The 15,829-nt window shown below is 53.3% G+C and overlaps 1 protein-coding gene across 4 annotated transcripts in view; it reads right to left on the bottom strand.

The window, feature by feature from the left end:
- Positions 1–15,829, bottom strand: part of CAMKK2 (calcium/calmodulin dependent protein kinase kinase 2) — a 44,071-nt gene that overhangs the window by 8,757 nt on the left and 19,485 nt on the right. For 2 of the 4 annotated variants that reach the window (XM_053927654.2, XM_053927652.1), the window contains exons 4-14: positions 14,905–14,958; positions 14,107–14,158; positions 11,769–11,902; positions 9,558–9,594; positions 7,620–7,641; positions 7,392–7,480; positions 6,093–6,292; positions 5,476–5,529; positions 3,025–3,098; positions 2,838–2,925; positions 1,595–1,723 (exon numbers count right to left, since the gene is read on the bottom strand). In XM_053927654.2, the coding sequence (XP_053783629.1) occupies positions 1,595–1,723; positions 2,838–2,925; positions 3,025–3,098; positions 5,476–5,529; positions 6,093–6,292; positions 7,392–7,480; positions 7,620–7,641; positions 9,558–9,594; positions 11,769–11,902; positions 14,107–14,158; positions 14,905–14,958 (933 nt within the window). The remainder of the gene's footprint in view (positions 1–1,594; positions 1,724–2,837; positions 2,926–3,024; positions 3,099–5,475; positions 5,530–6,092; positions 6,293–7,391; positions 7,481–7,619; positions 7,642–9,557; positions 9,595–11,768; positions 11,903–14,106; positions 14,159–14,904; positions 14,959–15,829) is intronic. The other 2 variants (XM_053927651.1, XM_053927653.1) reach the window with 1 other exon arrangement.

Genomic DNA, 15,829 nt, shown 5'->3' with positions numbered 1-15,829 from the left:
TGGAAGGAGCTCCTCCTCTCTGAAGCCCCCACTCTTGCCCCGACCTGCGCTGGCCTGTCACCATGAAATGCACACAGGGCCCATGTTTCTCGCTGGAAGCCTCACGAGGGCTGGAGCTGGACTTAGTTCATCTCTGTAACCCCGGCTCGGCACACGGTGGGGGCCAGACTTCCTGCCCCAGCCACCCGCCTCTCAGACCGCTGCAGTAGCCTCCCACTTCCTCTCTCATCCCCCCGCACTCCATTCTCCATGTGGTATATTTCCAAGGCCCTTCCCGGTCATGCTTCCCCAGATTCAGACCCTGCAGGTGCTTCCCACACCTCTCAGTGCATGGCCGCTTCTTCCGGTGATTTTCCAACCCATCCCCCGGGCCCCGTCCCCATGGAGCAGAACATCTCCTGGCCCCTCAGTTACCCCACACATTTATTTATTGGTTGTGTGCTCAGTGTCTGCCCCTCCAGGGCAGCAGGTGCCCTGTCGGTTTTATCACGGTACCCCTGCCCCTGGCACAGGCCGGAGAACCCACTCGGTCGGTGTTCAAGCGCTTACTGAATAACCAGTGACCGGTTCAGACCTCTAGGGCCACACGCCTTCTCCCAAGGACATCCCTCGGTGGGTGCTGGGGCCCGACACCAGCTGCCTGCCCCACTATGAGCGTGGGATGTGGGTGCCGTGGGTGGATGACAAAGAGTGGGTGGGTGTGGGTGAGTTTCTAACAGTGAAAGTCACGCAGAGGCTCCAGCTGGGGAAGGAGGAGGAAGATGGGAGTCAATGACCCGTCCAGGGCCTCGGGGTTTGGAGGAAGGAGAGAGAAAGGAAGCAGGAGGGAGAAAGGAAGCGGGAGGGAGAGGTGCAAAGCTGGGAGACAAGGAGCCAGCACCTGCTCCCACAGGGGCAGTCACTCACTGGAGACCCATCCAGAGCCCAGGGCGCTGCCTCTCTGCTGGCCTGGCGCATCCCAGGGCTTTGGAGGTGGCCACAGGGGTGGCCAGCTGGATTCTGCCCCAGGACCACTGCCTGGGCCTGGGCCCCTATGGGTCCTGGTCTCCCCCATGGAGCCAGGCGTCCTGACGGCAGGGATTTGGCAAGTGGCTAATTCACTGAGGCGTGTGAAGTGGGAGCCCTGCCCCTAGCCCTGGAGCTACTACGGCAGCAGACGTGAGGTGAGCTGAGCTGTTGGATCTGGAGCCTGGAGACCCACCCTGGTGGGAACCCTGTCCCACAGACCTCGGCTCCAGCTCCTTCCCTGGCACCTGCCCTGGTCCCTTGCCTCCTCCTGCTCCCCGACATGCTCTGAAAGCAGGAAATCGAGAAGGTGCAGCAGGACCCTTGGACAGGGGCTGCCCCTCCCTGCCGTAACATCAGACCTGGCTGCACACAGATCTAAGGTTAGAAGATACAGGGGCACCTGGCCGAATGTGTGCCCAAGGCCCAGAGGCTGTGGCTGTAGGTTGGGGACACAGCCAGCCATCCCCTGACTTTCAGGCCCAACGTCTGCTTCTCAGACGCCCCTGTGTCCTGGCCTGTCCTCGAGGGGCCCGTCCCTGGTGACTCTCTCTGTCCCTGCTCTTGGTCGGTGGTTCATCCGCCTTACCACGGTCGCCAGGCTGGGAATGTGTTTGACTGAATTCTCGACTTCCTCTTCAGTCACCTCGACCAGCGTGCAGTTCTCATCCTCCGATGGCAACGGCTCCGCCCCGTGCCTCGTGACCCAGGGGTGCAGCTTCAACGAACGACAGGAGGGGTGAGGGGCGGGCGCGGCTGGCTCCCCAAGGCAGGACAGCACAGCCAGGGATGGGATGCAGGAGGGGAGAGGCAGTGGCCTGAGGTCAGACAGGCAAGAGAGCTGATAAGCCAGACAGAGGGAGAGGGGGAGCAAGATGGGAGGAAACATGGAAAAGGCAGGAGCCAGAGAATGGGAGGGAGCTACAAGGCTGGGGCGTGCTCGGCCCAGATACTCCATCTGGCCCCCGGTCTCAGCAGAGGTGACTGGAATTCGGTATGTGCCCCTCACGGCTGCCCAAGGAATACCCATCACTCTTTAGCAGCTCTCCCTGGTGCCCGGAAAGCTCAACTCGGCCAGGCAGCATGCTCCCCATTTTACAGAAGGCCAAACAGAGGCTCAGGGAGGCACAGTGGCCACAGACCAGCTGGAAAGACACAGTAAGGAGAGGACCCATGCCGGGGTCTGCTCCCCAGTACACCCCCCTAGGGTCCAAGCCCTCATCTGTAACATTCTGAGCTTCCCCCTCTTCAAAGGCTAGTGGGCTAGGTGCCCAGAAGTTCCCAAAGCAAATCTCCAGGCTTCTTAAAGGGCCAGATGTGTGCGAGTGCCTTGGTTGGGGTGTAGGGGTAAGCGGGAGTCTCTCCTAACAGTGCTTTCTGCAACAGGGTGGAACTAGGCAGACCAGTGTGAGGAGTGGGGTCAAATTGCCCACTGACTCCCGCCCACTCTCACTGCGATCTTCACACGGATGGACAGGGTCAAGGCAAGGGCCCAGGACTTGGGCAGCCAGAGCGTGGAGCACACAGAGGCCCTGGTCCAGTCCGAGGGGGATGGATGCCACTAGCCCAAGCCAATCAGAGTGGCGCTAGCTGCCCGCCGGCAGCGGATTCCACTTCCACAATCACATCAACACAGGCCCCAAATCCTCCTCCCGCCCCTTCCTAGCCCCCAGCAACCCAAAGGCCCCAGGGCATGGCAGGGCAGCGGTGCCGAGGAGGGCATGGCGCGATGGATGTGGGGCGAGGGAGGGTTGAGCCAAACGATTCCAAGCGGAGCACACAGGCCAAGCCAGTGGCACACACCCCACAGGGCCGCGGCAGCGCCCAGGTACCTTGATCTCCGGCACCACGATCCTCGACTCAGGGTTCTTGTCCAGCATGCGGGTGATCAGGTCCTTCAAGTCCTCAGCTATGTCAGGCCTGGGGGTGACAGACATGTCAGAAGTTTGAAAGACAGATATGTAGGGCCACTTAAGGCCCAGAGAAGGAGGTGACTTGGGACGGCTGGGCGATACTCACTGCTCTGGAAATTCCAGGGCCTGGCTCTTGATCTTACTGTGTAAACACATAATCCTCTCGTCCATGAACGGGCACTGCGAAGGGAGATCAGAGCACCCGTGGATGGCTGGCACACCCGTCCTGCAAAGGGCACCCTGTGCTGGGGCCACCTGACCTGGGTCACAGCACAGAAACGAACAGCCCAGAGGCCTGATCTAGGGGGGAGCAGTTTCCATATCCTCCCCGACCAAGTCCTAGAAGGATCGGGGGAAAAGCACACACTCTTCTTCACCCACCTACTGTGTGAACAATATTAATTCCAAGAACAGTTCACCACAGTAACGGCAGCGAGGGCTCACCCTGGTCCAGGCCTTGTATTGAGTTTCTCAGGACCAACACTTCACTGGCTGTTCTCTCTGCCTGGAAAGTTCTTCCCACCAACACCTGCCTGGCTTGTTTTCTCCTATCATTCAGGTGTCCAATCAAAGCACACCTCAGGGAGGCCTACCCAAGCTCCTGCCTGAAACAGACATGCCCCGCCCACTGCCCCAACCAGGAGCCTTCTCATCATAGCACCTATCCCTGGCCTATCCTGACATTGTTACATTTGTATTTGTTTAACTCACCACCTGTGCCTTCATAATGTATTCATTACCTCCTGCATTACATTAATTTGTTTATTACCTCCTACATTATATTGCATATGTATTTGTTTATCACCTCCTGCATTATGTTACATATGTATTTGTTTATTTCCTCCTGCATTGGAACAGCAGCTCTAAGAGGGGCGGGATGTTTGTCTGTCTTGCACATTGCTGACTCCTCACTGCCCAGGAACATCCCCAGCACAAAGTAGGGGCTCAGTAACTACTTGTTGCAGGGGTGTCAAACTTATTTTCACTGGGGGCCCCATCAGCCTCGCAGTTGCCTGCAAAGGGCTGAATGCAACTTTAGGACTGTATAAGTGTAACTGCTCCTTAACAGTTAAGCGAGAGCTCGGCCCTGCCGCCGGGTAGAAAGAAGGTGCCGGACCAGACAAAACAAGGTGGAAGGCCGGATTCGCCCTCGGGCCTTGTGTTTGCCACCTGTGACTTACTGAATTAACGAGTGCTTGCATGATTTCTGTCGGTCCTCTCTGTAGCCGTAAGAAATAATCAGTATTATTCCCATTTTACGGAAGAGAAAAAGGGAAACTCAGAGAGATGACACGTCCTGGTCCTGGGAAGAGCAAAGCTGGCATTTCAGCCCAGCCTGGGCTGACTCAGCAGCTGTTCAGGCACTGCCTCCCGGGTGACAAACCAACACTCTCACCCAGCGGAGGGCCTGGCCCAGAGGAGCCCAGGGGTGACGCTGGAAAGGGAAACTTTCTTTATGTGAGTGCTCAGAAGGTTGGAGAAAGTCTCAGAAAATGACCTGCTCCACTCCTGTCCAAGGGAAATGATTTCATTAAGAGCAGTAACTTTCGATAGGAGTTTGGATTACACAGTTGTATCCATTTGACAGAACTCATCAAAGAGTACACTTAAGATCTGTACATTTCACTACATGTCAATTTTACCAGAGAGAGAGAGAGAGAGAGAGAGAGAGAGAGAGAGAGAGAGAGAGAGAGAACACCTCCAACAAATAGTGAGCTCCAGCTAACAATCACACCCTGACACATTGCAGGTGTGGAGATGGGAGAGATGTTGGTAACTAACTCTAAAATATGTTTAAAAAAAAAAAAGGCAGACTGAGGACATGTGATAAAGTGAGATTCTTTATGGTAGAACCCAGGGAATGGTGGCTGTGTAGGTGTTTACTGTACAATTCTTTCAACTTCGCTATGTGATTGAAAATTTTCTGATCCAATGTTGGGGGGAGGAGATTACAAACTCCTTTATGTCCTCACAGAACCTGTTTCTGAAGTTTCCCCCAACAGGAGCACAATCTCTTGAAAAGGGAAAATTCATGCTTTTATTCATGTAATCAATCAGAACTTCAGAGTTAAAAATTTAAGCCCCTAAATATCAATACTATTTAAAAAAGGACAAAAGAAAAAGAAGGACAAAACAGTACTTTCTAAATCAAAAATGCCAAATGGATTTTAACTTCCATTCCAATTCGATCCCTGCAACAAACAGCTTCTTGGAACGGTACGTTCAGAAGTAGGATCAGCCTCAGGAGGAAAAATGCAGGTATTGATTAGTGATGTCTGTCTCAGATTTAGGACAGAAGAGAGTGGCACATTTGCTGTCCTAACCCTGAATCTGTCCACTGTTTACAACCTCTCCGGGCCTCTGCCCACCCTTCAACAGATCTTCCTTTCACAGATAGGTCTATCTCGTACAGACAGGTACCTTTGGGAAGTCATCCTGTTTCCTATTCAGATCTAGCAAGTTGTGAATGGATACATACTGTCTCCCTGCAAAGGAAACTATTAATCCAAGGGGGCCACCCAGCCACACTCAGGAGACAGGACACCCCCACTGTTACCTGGCCAAACACAAAGCAGTACAGCGTCACACCCATGGCCCACACATCCAAGGCCTGCAAGAAAAAAAAGGAGCTTCGTGTGAGGGGACAGGGTGGTAGATGAATGGCATCTACCTCTTCTGCCTGTCCAGCGTCAACTCCTCCCGCTTTCCTTTGGGGAGCTGAGGTGGGGTCGATCCTGCCCCCAGCCTCTGGGTGGGCACATGACCCAGGACTGACCCATGAGAGTACCACTTCCCCAAGCCATAGTAATTGGTTCACGGATGAGCACATGACCCATACTGGGCCAATCAGAGCCAACCACACAATTTTTGCTGGAGCTCTTCAGGGAACGGTATAGTCTTTCTTCTGAGGTTGGTAAACCGATACAAAGTAGCCTGGAGCTGCTGGTGACCAACCCACCTGGGGAGGAAACCAATTCAGGAAAACAGAACTAAGGGATGGAGAGGACGGATTCCTATTTGAATCTCTGTATCTAACAAAGCCCAAAGCCAAATGGACCTCGCTCATCTACATTATATAATGGATTCCACTTTTGAGTTGGATTTTTGCCACTTACAAGCGAAAGGACCCCAATCACAGGCAGAACTCAGCATCTCAGGCAGGTCCAAACCTACCTTCCCAGAAAAGATTTTCCGGGTCTCAGAGAGTGACTCGGGCGCCATGAAGGCGGGTGTGCCCACGGTGTTAGAGAGGAGCGCGTCGCTGCCCTTGAACTCGTTGCTCACGCCAAAATCGGCGATCTTGATGTGCCCATCTTCTCCGACCAAGAGGTTGGAAGGCTTGATGTCCCGGTGGATGATCTTCTGGTAGTGCACTGGGGGCAAGGGAGACGCCGAATGGGAGAGAGGGGGCAGGAAAACCACGTGAGGAGATCCATGCGGCCCCCACAACCCAGACACACGGGCATGGACGCCCTTGTTCTCCCACGGCCCCCTGCTGATCCTCCTCCACCAAGACCTTCTGGACACCCACAGAAAGCTCAGAAAGATAAGGGGGAAGAGGGTGTTTAAGGACGTTCCCGGCCTCAAAAGTGAGGAGCAAACCGCCAACTGCCAGGAGACATCAGGAGCTGCCTGGGACAGTCTCAGCTGCCAGCGACAGAGCAGAGAGAGTTTTTGTGGAGCCAGAAGCCTCAAGACTTGTGACAAACAACGTTCATTTACTAACGCCGACACCCAGCCTGCTCACCGAACCAACAACTAGGGCAGGTTGAGTGGAAGTGTGACCACGAAGCAGGCCTGGGGACTTGGCTAGCTGTTCCTGCATTTCTTCAGTGGTGGTGGGGATGAGGGTGGGGATGAGGAGGATGAGGAGGACGGTGATGATGGAGGAGGAGGTGATAACATGGGTAATAGGACCGGCAGCTGCCTGTGCTGAGTGCCCAGTCTGGGGTCTAGCCCTGTGTGAATTCCTTCCCATTTACCCCATTTAAATCTTGCAACAATCCTAAAGCGACAGGCAAGGGTAAGAGTGAAAATGTTTAACAACCAGAAGCCAGAACAAACGCCAGCCGACTGGAACCACTGATGTGCCCTGGCTGATTTCAGCCCTGGTGAGAGATACTTTGTTCCCATTTTACAGATGAGGAAACTAAGGTTCCAGGAGATAAACAGGACCCCTGTCCCCGGGGTTGCTATGAATCAGGGACAGTGGCAACAGAGCCCCTAGTAGTGCCTCAGTCACTCTCGCCATTGCTAATTGTCCTGTGTGGCAGGAATAAGGGGTTCTGTAGCCAGAGGTATGGCCACAGGCAAGGATCTGCAGCTGCCGGTGACTGTGCATCTCAGACAATTGAGTTTCCCACCTACCTCCTTGAGCTCTAGGAGGAAAATAAGGAACTCCCACTCTCCCACCACCACTCCTGGGAATGCTAAGCACCCCTGGGAGAGACTCCTCACACAGGCCCCACTTACAGTACTCGATGCCTTTGATCAGATCCTGGAAGTAGAAACGGGCCTGGTCTTCGGAGAGCGGTTTGAGGGTGGGCACTTCCATCACCGGCCTGAAAGGTCAACACACCCATGAGACGCAAAACAGACACCCGGCTTGCGCCTCCTCTTGCGGAGCCCAGCACCGCCTCACTCAACTCTGCAGCCCAAGAAGCTTTGGGCGTCACACCTGCAGGGGGTTGGGGCACTCACCCTTGGTTGACCAGTTCAAACACTGTAGGGAAGAGAAGGGGTAAATTGTTACATTGGAAACTGAAAATCTGCCTTTCTCCCCATCTTCCTCTCCTCTCAACTGCCCCTAAAAACACCAAGCAGCAAGGAGAGGAACTTGACTCCCCTGGGGCCCCTCCCTGGCTTCAAGTTCATCAACTAGCTTTGGGCAGAATAGAGGTAGGGCAGAAGGGCCGTGGCTTCAGACCGTGGCTAAAAGCAAAGGCAATGTGCTAAAGCTAAGGCCACAGACAGGAGTGCCGGTCCCTCCGCTCTGGCCTCTGCTGCCTTGCTTATGTAAGTCTCAACTTTCAAGCGCTGCTTCATGCATTCCGGCACCTCCTCCCACCCACCCAAGCACCATAGATCCGCTGGCATGGGGGAAGCTGGCCTGCTGAAACAGATCTATTTTCAGTTGCTCACAGCCTAACCATGCTCGGGGCTAGCGGCGGGTGGGAAGTTTCTAACCTCCAGAGATACCGGTCGTGTCCCGCACCCACTGAGGGGCAGGACCCTCGCCGACGCCCTGAGGGCTACCCTGGAGAGAGCCCCTAACCGCCGGAATCAAATACCGAAGGGCAGCATGGCTCCGTGTCACGCCGGCACCTCAGGAAGTGAAAAACTGCCCGTGAAACTGCCCGGCCCACACGAAACTCCTCTTTGGAGCTTGGGTCATGGTTCTTTTTACACTCATTGGACTTCTCTGCTCAGACCCTCCAATGGCGCCCTTCTTGCTCAGAGTGAAAGGCAAGGGTTGACAAGGGTGTACAATGTCCTCTGCCATCTGGTCCCCACTGTCCTGCACAAATGCCGCTCTACTTCCCAGTCCCCCAACCTGGACTCCTGGCTCCCCAACCCTGCTCAGGTTTGCTGGTCTCCACGGTGCCACCACCTTCGGGGCCCACCCATAATGCTTAGGGGTTGAGTGGGTCTGACCGTCCTCACTAGAGCCATGAGGTATCCTGAGGGCAGGCAGTTTTGAGTTTTGTTCCTAAAGGACCTGGGACAGGGCCTGACAAATGGAAATGTTTGTTGAATGAACAACCAACCTCCTCAGAAACAGCCCAAAGGCATGTGGAGCCAGGCCCGGGGCTCCACGTGAGCAAATTAGGCTGGGGTATCATTCTGGACCAAAAAAGTACCTTCTGCGTCTTGTGATTTCTGCTGAATTTCCTCCAATTTCACTCATTTGCCTATTGTTTTTAGAATCCAGCCATATCTATATATCACGTAAACAATCGTTTCATTTTTTTTCTTTAAATTGACTCAGCTTTAAAATTTTTAGCCTTATCCTAGGTAACAACATCCATGAAATCATGAGTGTAGTGTGCTGGCTAGAGTCTTTCCTATACAATGATAAATTGAATCTGAAAAAAACTGTTTAATCTTTGTCCATGTGCCACCTAAAATCGTCTCATACACTTAAAGTGGGGAATGGTGCCACATTTGGAGAAACACTGCAATTTTTATGTTTCTTTCACAATTTTTTAAAAATAATTTTTTAAATTCTCACCTGAGGACATTTTTTCATTGCTTTTTAGAGAGAGAGGAAGGGAGAGAAACTTCAGTGCGACAGAGAGGCATCAACTGGTTGCTTTCTGTACACACTCGGACCAGGGTTCGTGTGTACCCAAACCAGGGATTGAACCCGCAACATAGGTTCGCGACCTGACTGGGAATCGAACCCGCAATCTTTCGGTTAGTTGCAGGGTGATGCTCCAACCAACCGAGCCACGCCAGCCAGGGCTCTTTCTTTCACAGCATTCGGTGGGGTCACTGTGGGGCCCCGCTGAACTGGGAGAGAAGATGCTGTCCTTAGTGAGAGAGGTCAGGGGCAGGGCTGCTTCAAGAGGACACCTGGGCTTTGGCAGGCACAGCTGCCTGAGCAGGGGTGGCAGAAGGCAAGGGCTGGAGTCTTACCCATGTACAGATGGTCCTCATTGGGGTCATCCAGGACCTGTTGGCACGGCCACACGGAACAGGCCAGAGACAGGAGCAGGGAGTGGGGGAGAGAGAGAAGGTATGAGTGGAGAGGAAGCGGACTCCGTGTGACCACATTCGCCAACAGGAAGGCTTCTCGGCCCCCGTTCTTCCCCGTTAAGGTGAAGGGCACAGGGACAAACGCAGCGTGCGATCTGAAGGACCATCTGGAAAGTAAGCACTATCCGGCCCAACCCTCAAGCGTCCAAAACACCCAGAAAGGAGGTTACAAAAGGGAGGAGGCAAATTCCTTCCTGGGAAACACCTCAGCTCGACTAAGAATCCCACCTGTCTCCTAGGAGACAGCTGGACGGGTCCTCGAGGTGCAAATTCAAATCCTGACCCTTCTCCCCCACCCCAGCAGGACACGATGCCTCCCGCTTGGAAGTGCCACAGCACTTTCTCTGCTTCCTGCTCTCGTGGCCTCTGCTTCCACCTTCCCACTATTTCTACCATATCTCTCCTTCTGCCCAAAGGGCAGACACCAGGCTGTGGATACATCGCGGTTGCCTCCGTGGAGCCCTGTACAGGGCGAGGCACAGAGCAGGTGCTCAGGAAATACCTGATGAATGAACAGCCTTGATGGACAGAGAAGCCACGTGCCACAGGGCAGTGGGAAGAAGGGAGACTCTGCCAGGACCCAGGGCCACCTGCTAACAAGCACCCTTGGGCGTCCTCTAACGTGCCTGCTCAAGATCCTGCAGCCTCTCTTTCGGAAGAAACAAAGGCAGGCTCCTTGGCTAGATTGGTCCCCCTACCTCTTCCCACATCACACTCACCTTCCCCAGCCACCCAAGATCCACAGGACAAGAGCCCTGAGAAAGCGGTGACCTCGAGGCAGAGGCCCAAGGCGGCCCACCTGGAGCCCAAAGCCCTGCGTTGCAGGGGAGAAGCACACCCAGTACCTGGCCCATCTAGACTCCTGGCCCCCACGGGCCCCAGGCAGTGTGGCTGCTGACTCTCACACCTACCAAAGGTCAGGACGTACCCCTCTGAACAGAGGCCTCTGGCCCTTTGCACATGCTGCTCCTTCCCCTGTCTTCTCCATCCAGGAGCAACCAGGCCACTTCAAACTTCACTTCCCCTCAGAAACCTCCCCCAGCCGCTTCAGGCTGAGCTGGCTGCACCTACTCGCACTTCCAGCGGACTGTGAACACACGGTCAATAAAGTGCTTCTCACACACTGTTTACAAGTCCTTGTCACCTGGACCGGAGGTGCCTGAAATGTGGTCCAGGGACTTCTGGGCGTCCCCAAGATGCTTCCAGGGAGTCCACGAGGTCAAAACTGTTTTTACTCTAAAACGAAGACAGCATTTGCCTTCTTCATTCTGTCTTGGCTGGTGCAGCGGGCTCTTCCCAGAGCCGTGTGGCGTGTGATGTCACGACAGGCTGCGTGCAGGCGCGGGTACGAGGACCCAGCTGTCTTCTATGAAGCCAGGCAGTCACAGTAACAACACCCGGCAAAAAAGTAAAACTACGCCGCTCTTCTCGCTACATTTTTTGTTCAGAAAAGTTATTTTTCATAAAAATATATCACTTATATTAATATGAAGTAGGATTACTGTGGTACGTGAACTAATAATTTTTAGACTCCTCAGTTTTAAATTGGCCTGTGGCAAATAGTAGTATATATAACCCATGTGAGCAAAAAGCTTTTTGGGGTCTTCAATAACTTCTAAGAGCGTAAACGAGGCCGGACAGCAAAGCATGAGAACTGCTGGCCCAGAGTGGTTGGCCAGCTACAGACCGTAGGCGGTGCTCTGCCCGGTTTGTGAACACAGTCCCATCGCAACCACGCCCACGTGTGACAGGCGTGTGGCTGCTTTGGTGCCACAACCACACACATACACACACACACACACGCAGCAGAAAGAACCAGCTCCCAAGTGACAGAAGTGAGCGAAGGGCCAGCCTCAGCATCCCCCTGAGCCTCTCAATCTCCGCACCTGTAAAATGCGGGACAGTGGGGGGAGCGGGGAGGGATTACATCAAATACCAGGGGAAGGAGCCTGAATCCACAACTACTCCTCAGTCCAGCAGTTCGCTAGCGGGTGTGACGTGGCGTGACGTGGCTCTCTGCGGGAAGCACTGGTGTGGCATTCGGGTAAAAACAGAGCCAGGCGCTCCCCCGCGTCCCCCCACCAGCCTCACCTCCACCAGCTTCACCACGTTGGGGTGGTCCAGCTTCTTGAGGATGGCGATTTCCTGGTACACCTGCTCGATGGGGCCCCTGGGCTGGATGCAGCCCCCTGGGGCTGGCCGGGTGCCTCGGGGCGGGGGGCGACCTGAAGAAGACAAGAACCATCTAAGGGTCACGGCAAAGAGGGCTGGAGCGCCAGATGTCACCAGGGGCTTTGCACAGCCTTCTCTTCATCCGCCTCTCCTGCTGCTGACTGACGGGGAGTGAGCTGGAAGCACAAGCCCCTAGCTCGGGCTTCGGTCAATCCTCCTTCCCACCCCGCGCCCCCGGCCACTGTGAGGGTCAGTTCACTGAGGTCAGGAGGAAAGAAGTCGGGGGTCTGCCCGGGCAATCTCAACACATCAGTGAGTTCATCACTTCCCCTCCTGGGGCTCAAGAACATCACCCGCCTCATCTCCTGAAACAGCCGACATATAAAATGAGGTCAGAAAGAGGAAAAGACTAGAGCTAACAACAAAAACTCACACAATGAAAGACTATGACAAAAATGTTCACAGATTAGTGACAAGGGCCGGGGACAGGATGCGGCTGGACTTCAGGATGCCCTCCAACACGCAGTGCTTCCAAACTCAAGTCCTGCCGAAAGCTAATCTGATAACCTGTCTGAGTAATCTGTATTTTCGTCTGTGATTTCAACTTTTACAGATTTGTTTTAAAATAAAATACTTTTTTTAAAAGATTTAAATAAAATACTTAAAAAAAAAAAAAAGAAGAAAAACAATCTTTTCACTGCTTGGCCCTGCAGGGACCGACAGTGAAAAGGCCCCAGTGACAGAAAGACCCAAGGTTAAAACTTACTAGGCTGCACGCCCCACGTAAGCAAGGGTCTGAGTGTGGTCCACAGCACTGAAGGCAGGCGTGACCAGCCAGCATTGGAGAAGAAAGAGCAAGGCGCAGGTGTGAGCAGCGGGGTGCGAGGGGGGGTTCAAAGGGAAAGGGAAGGAGGGCGCCAAACGCCTCCTCCTACAAAGGGAGCAGTTTGGGAGAGTCGCTGCACCTGCCAAACAAGGAGGGAAGACGCAAATGTGCTAAGAGCAGAACTGAACAGCATGGTATCCTTTCCTTGCCTGGCTGGGAAAGGGAGGTGAGGAGTGGGTTAAGCGCTCGAGATCCTCCTCTGTCTTCAAAGGAAGTCAGAGGCAGACGTGTTGATACAAAAATTGATACATGAAGAAATAATGGCACAAGGTATCAGCTGGCTGAGTTCAGCCAAGCAGGATAAACCGAGCAGGATAAACCAGGGTCCTGGCGAGAGGACGAGGTTCCTGCTTTTTCTCATCTGCTTCCCCCTGGAGGCCCCACTGACACTTTGCCCAGCGAGGCTGGGGGGAGCTTATGTTGCAGCCGCCTCTCATACGCTCACCCACAGGTCTACGAGGACCACGCACTGCCATTACCAGCCCCTGAGAGGGCAAGTGGGCGCTGCCTGGAGGGAGGGGCAGGAGGACAGCAAGAACCTGTTGTTCTCTGTGAGAAGCTGTTCTGTTCTTTGTGTTTTTTTGGAGATACAGTTCAAATACCTCATGGTATCTAAATGTTTGAAAATGTGCCACTTTGAAATCCATAACTCAATGGTTTTTAGTGCATTCACAAGGTTATGCCACCATTGCCACCATCTCATCCGGAACATTTTCATGCCCCCCCCCCCACAACCCCATATCTATTAGCGGTCTTCCCCCATTCTCCACACCCCCCACCCCTGGAAACTCCCCATCTGCTTTCTCCATGGATTTCCCTACTCTGGACTTTTCATCTAAAGAGAATCATACAACATGTGACCTTTCTACGACTGGCTCCTCTCACTCAGCATCCTGTTTTCGAGGTTCATTTACATCTAGCAGGAGTCAGCATGTCATCCCTTCTACGGCCGAGCAGTATTCCACTTGGATGGACCACCTTCTGGTTATCCATTCATCTGCCGACAGGCCTTAGGGCTGTTCCCACTCTGTGGTCATTAACGTACAAGCTTCCGAGTGGACACGTGTCTTCCTTTCTCTTGGGTGTCCACCTAGGAGCAGAACTGCTGGGTCATAGAGTGACTTCCTGTTTAACTTTCTGAGGAACTGCCAAACTGTTTTCCTCTAATGGATTGTTTGACTTGCAACCTATATTACACTAGTAAATATTTTTTTAATGAAAATGAATTAAAAACCCTCAGTTAGGGGCCCAGGGCTGTCTCTGGAGCATCGACCCAGGGCATGCTGCAGGGGACACAGTTCAGCGGGACCTTCTCTGCCTCGCCCCAGCCCCTGACCTCAGAGCAGGGCCCACCTGGCCCACCAGACTCACGTGGAAAGCCTGCCTGTCGGATCAGCTTCTTTTTGGACAGCACCTTCATCGCCTGCAGGAGAAAAGGCCCCACGTCCTGATTAAAGCGTGGAAGAGGGAAGAGTGGGGAGGGGGCGTTCCCTTCACTCCTAGGCTCTTGGATCCCTGGTTGCTCGGGGACAATGTAGTGAGTGCCTTGTCACCAGAGGACATCAGACAGCAGCAGGTTATATGGAGGTTGGACTCCCAGGGTCCCTCAAGCCCCGAGGGGGCTTCCAAGGCTCCAGGGCAGCTTCCCCAGCTGGGAGAGCACAAGCCTTGGACTCGGTGTCACTGAATCCAGACGTTAGTGAGCTGGAGTGATGGGCACGGGATGGGTGTGGCTGGCTGCGTCGCATAAGGGAAAACTGAGGTTCAGCAGTTACGTCACTTGCCCAAGGTCAGGCTGTTAGCACATGGGAGAGGCAGGATTTGAACCCACAATGGACTGATTCCAAAGCCTCCACTCCCAGGGCCATTTGGCTTACTACCTCCTGGTTCTCGGTGCTATGGAGGCTGTAGAAACGGCAGCTCAGAGTAAGCGTATGAGACGTCTACTGAATTCACTCATTCATTCCTCCATCCTGAGCCATCACTTCACCTCCCTATGTCCCCATCTGTGCAGTGGGGACAGCACGTCCCTCCCAATGCACAGCATGAACACAAGCCAACAATAAAATGAGACGACAGCTAAGAAAACCTTCCAGGAAGCTGAGGGCTGGAAAGGAGGTTTCCCGCTTTGGACAGGCTTGGGGGCGGGGGCGGGGGGCGGATACTCACATAGTAGGTATTGTCATTTTCATTGTAGGCCAACTTGACCACACCGTAGGAGCCCTGGATACAGGGAGATGACCATGACATAGAGTCAGGAATTAGGACCCTAGTACAGGTTACAGCCTGGCAGCCCACCGAACAAGTCTTTCCTAGAGCTTTATTTTGTGGGATCTGTGGTTTTTAGAAAGTTTGAATTAGTTGCCAACATTTAAAAACAGACAGATTGTAATAAAAATCCAGGTTTCCAGCCTCAGGAAATCAGATGCTCTGACCACTTGAGCCATAATCACATCTGTACATTAATTTGGACCAAAGATTCACTACTCTCTGCTCCCCGACCTAGCGTGCTTCAGGCATGGAGACCTCGTTTCCTTGTTAACTGTTGGCCACAGTCCTCACCACTCCCTACTGTCATACCCAGCATGCTTTGCTCAGTTATATTTGCATTTGCTCTCTATTGGCATGTGAGCTTTTTTTAAATTTTTATTCATTGATTTTAGAGAGAGAGAGGAAAGGGGAGAGAAAGAGAGGGAGAGAGGGAAGGACGGAGGGAGAGCACTAGGGAGAGAAACATTTGTTCACTTATTTATACGATCATTCATTGGTTAATTCTTGTAATGTGCCCTGGCGGGGGATCGAACCAGCAACTGTGGTATATTAGGATGATGCGCTAACCAACTGAGCCACCCAGCCAGGGCCTGGCATGTGAGTTTTGGACCCCTGTGATGATACTGCCCATTGGCTAAAACAAAAGCAAAAAACAGATGTGAGAGTAACAAAGGGGAGAAAAAAACCAACACTAACGAGGGGTGATGTAACTATCACCATAGTGATATGGGATTTCCCTGAACGCTGTCTGTGCTTCTGCAGAAACACATTAATATTATGATATAAAAACAAAACACATGGACCATTAATCACAAAACCCTGG

The sequence above is a fragment of the Desmodus rotundus genome, chromosome 7, assembly GCF_022682495.2.
Source record: "Desmodus rotundus isolate HL8 chromosome 7, HLdesRot8A.1, whole genome shotgun sequence".
Classification (NCBI taxonomy): domain Eukaryota; kingdom Metazoa; phylum Chordata; class Mammalia; order Chiroptera; family Phyllostomidae; genus Desmodus; species Desmodus rotundus.
The sequence above is the reverse complement of the archived record's forward strand: the minus strand, read 5'-3'. Positions and strand labels throughout refer to the sequence as shown.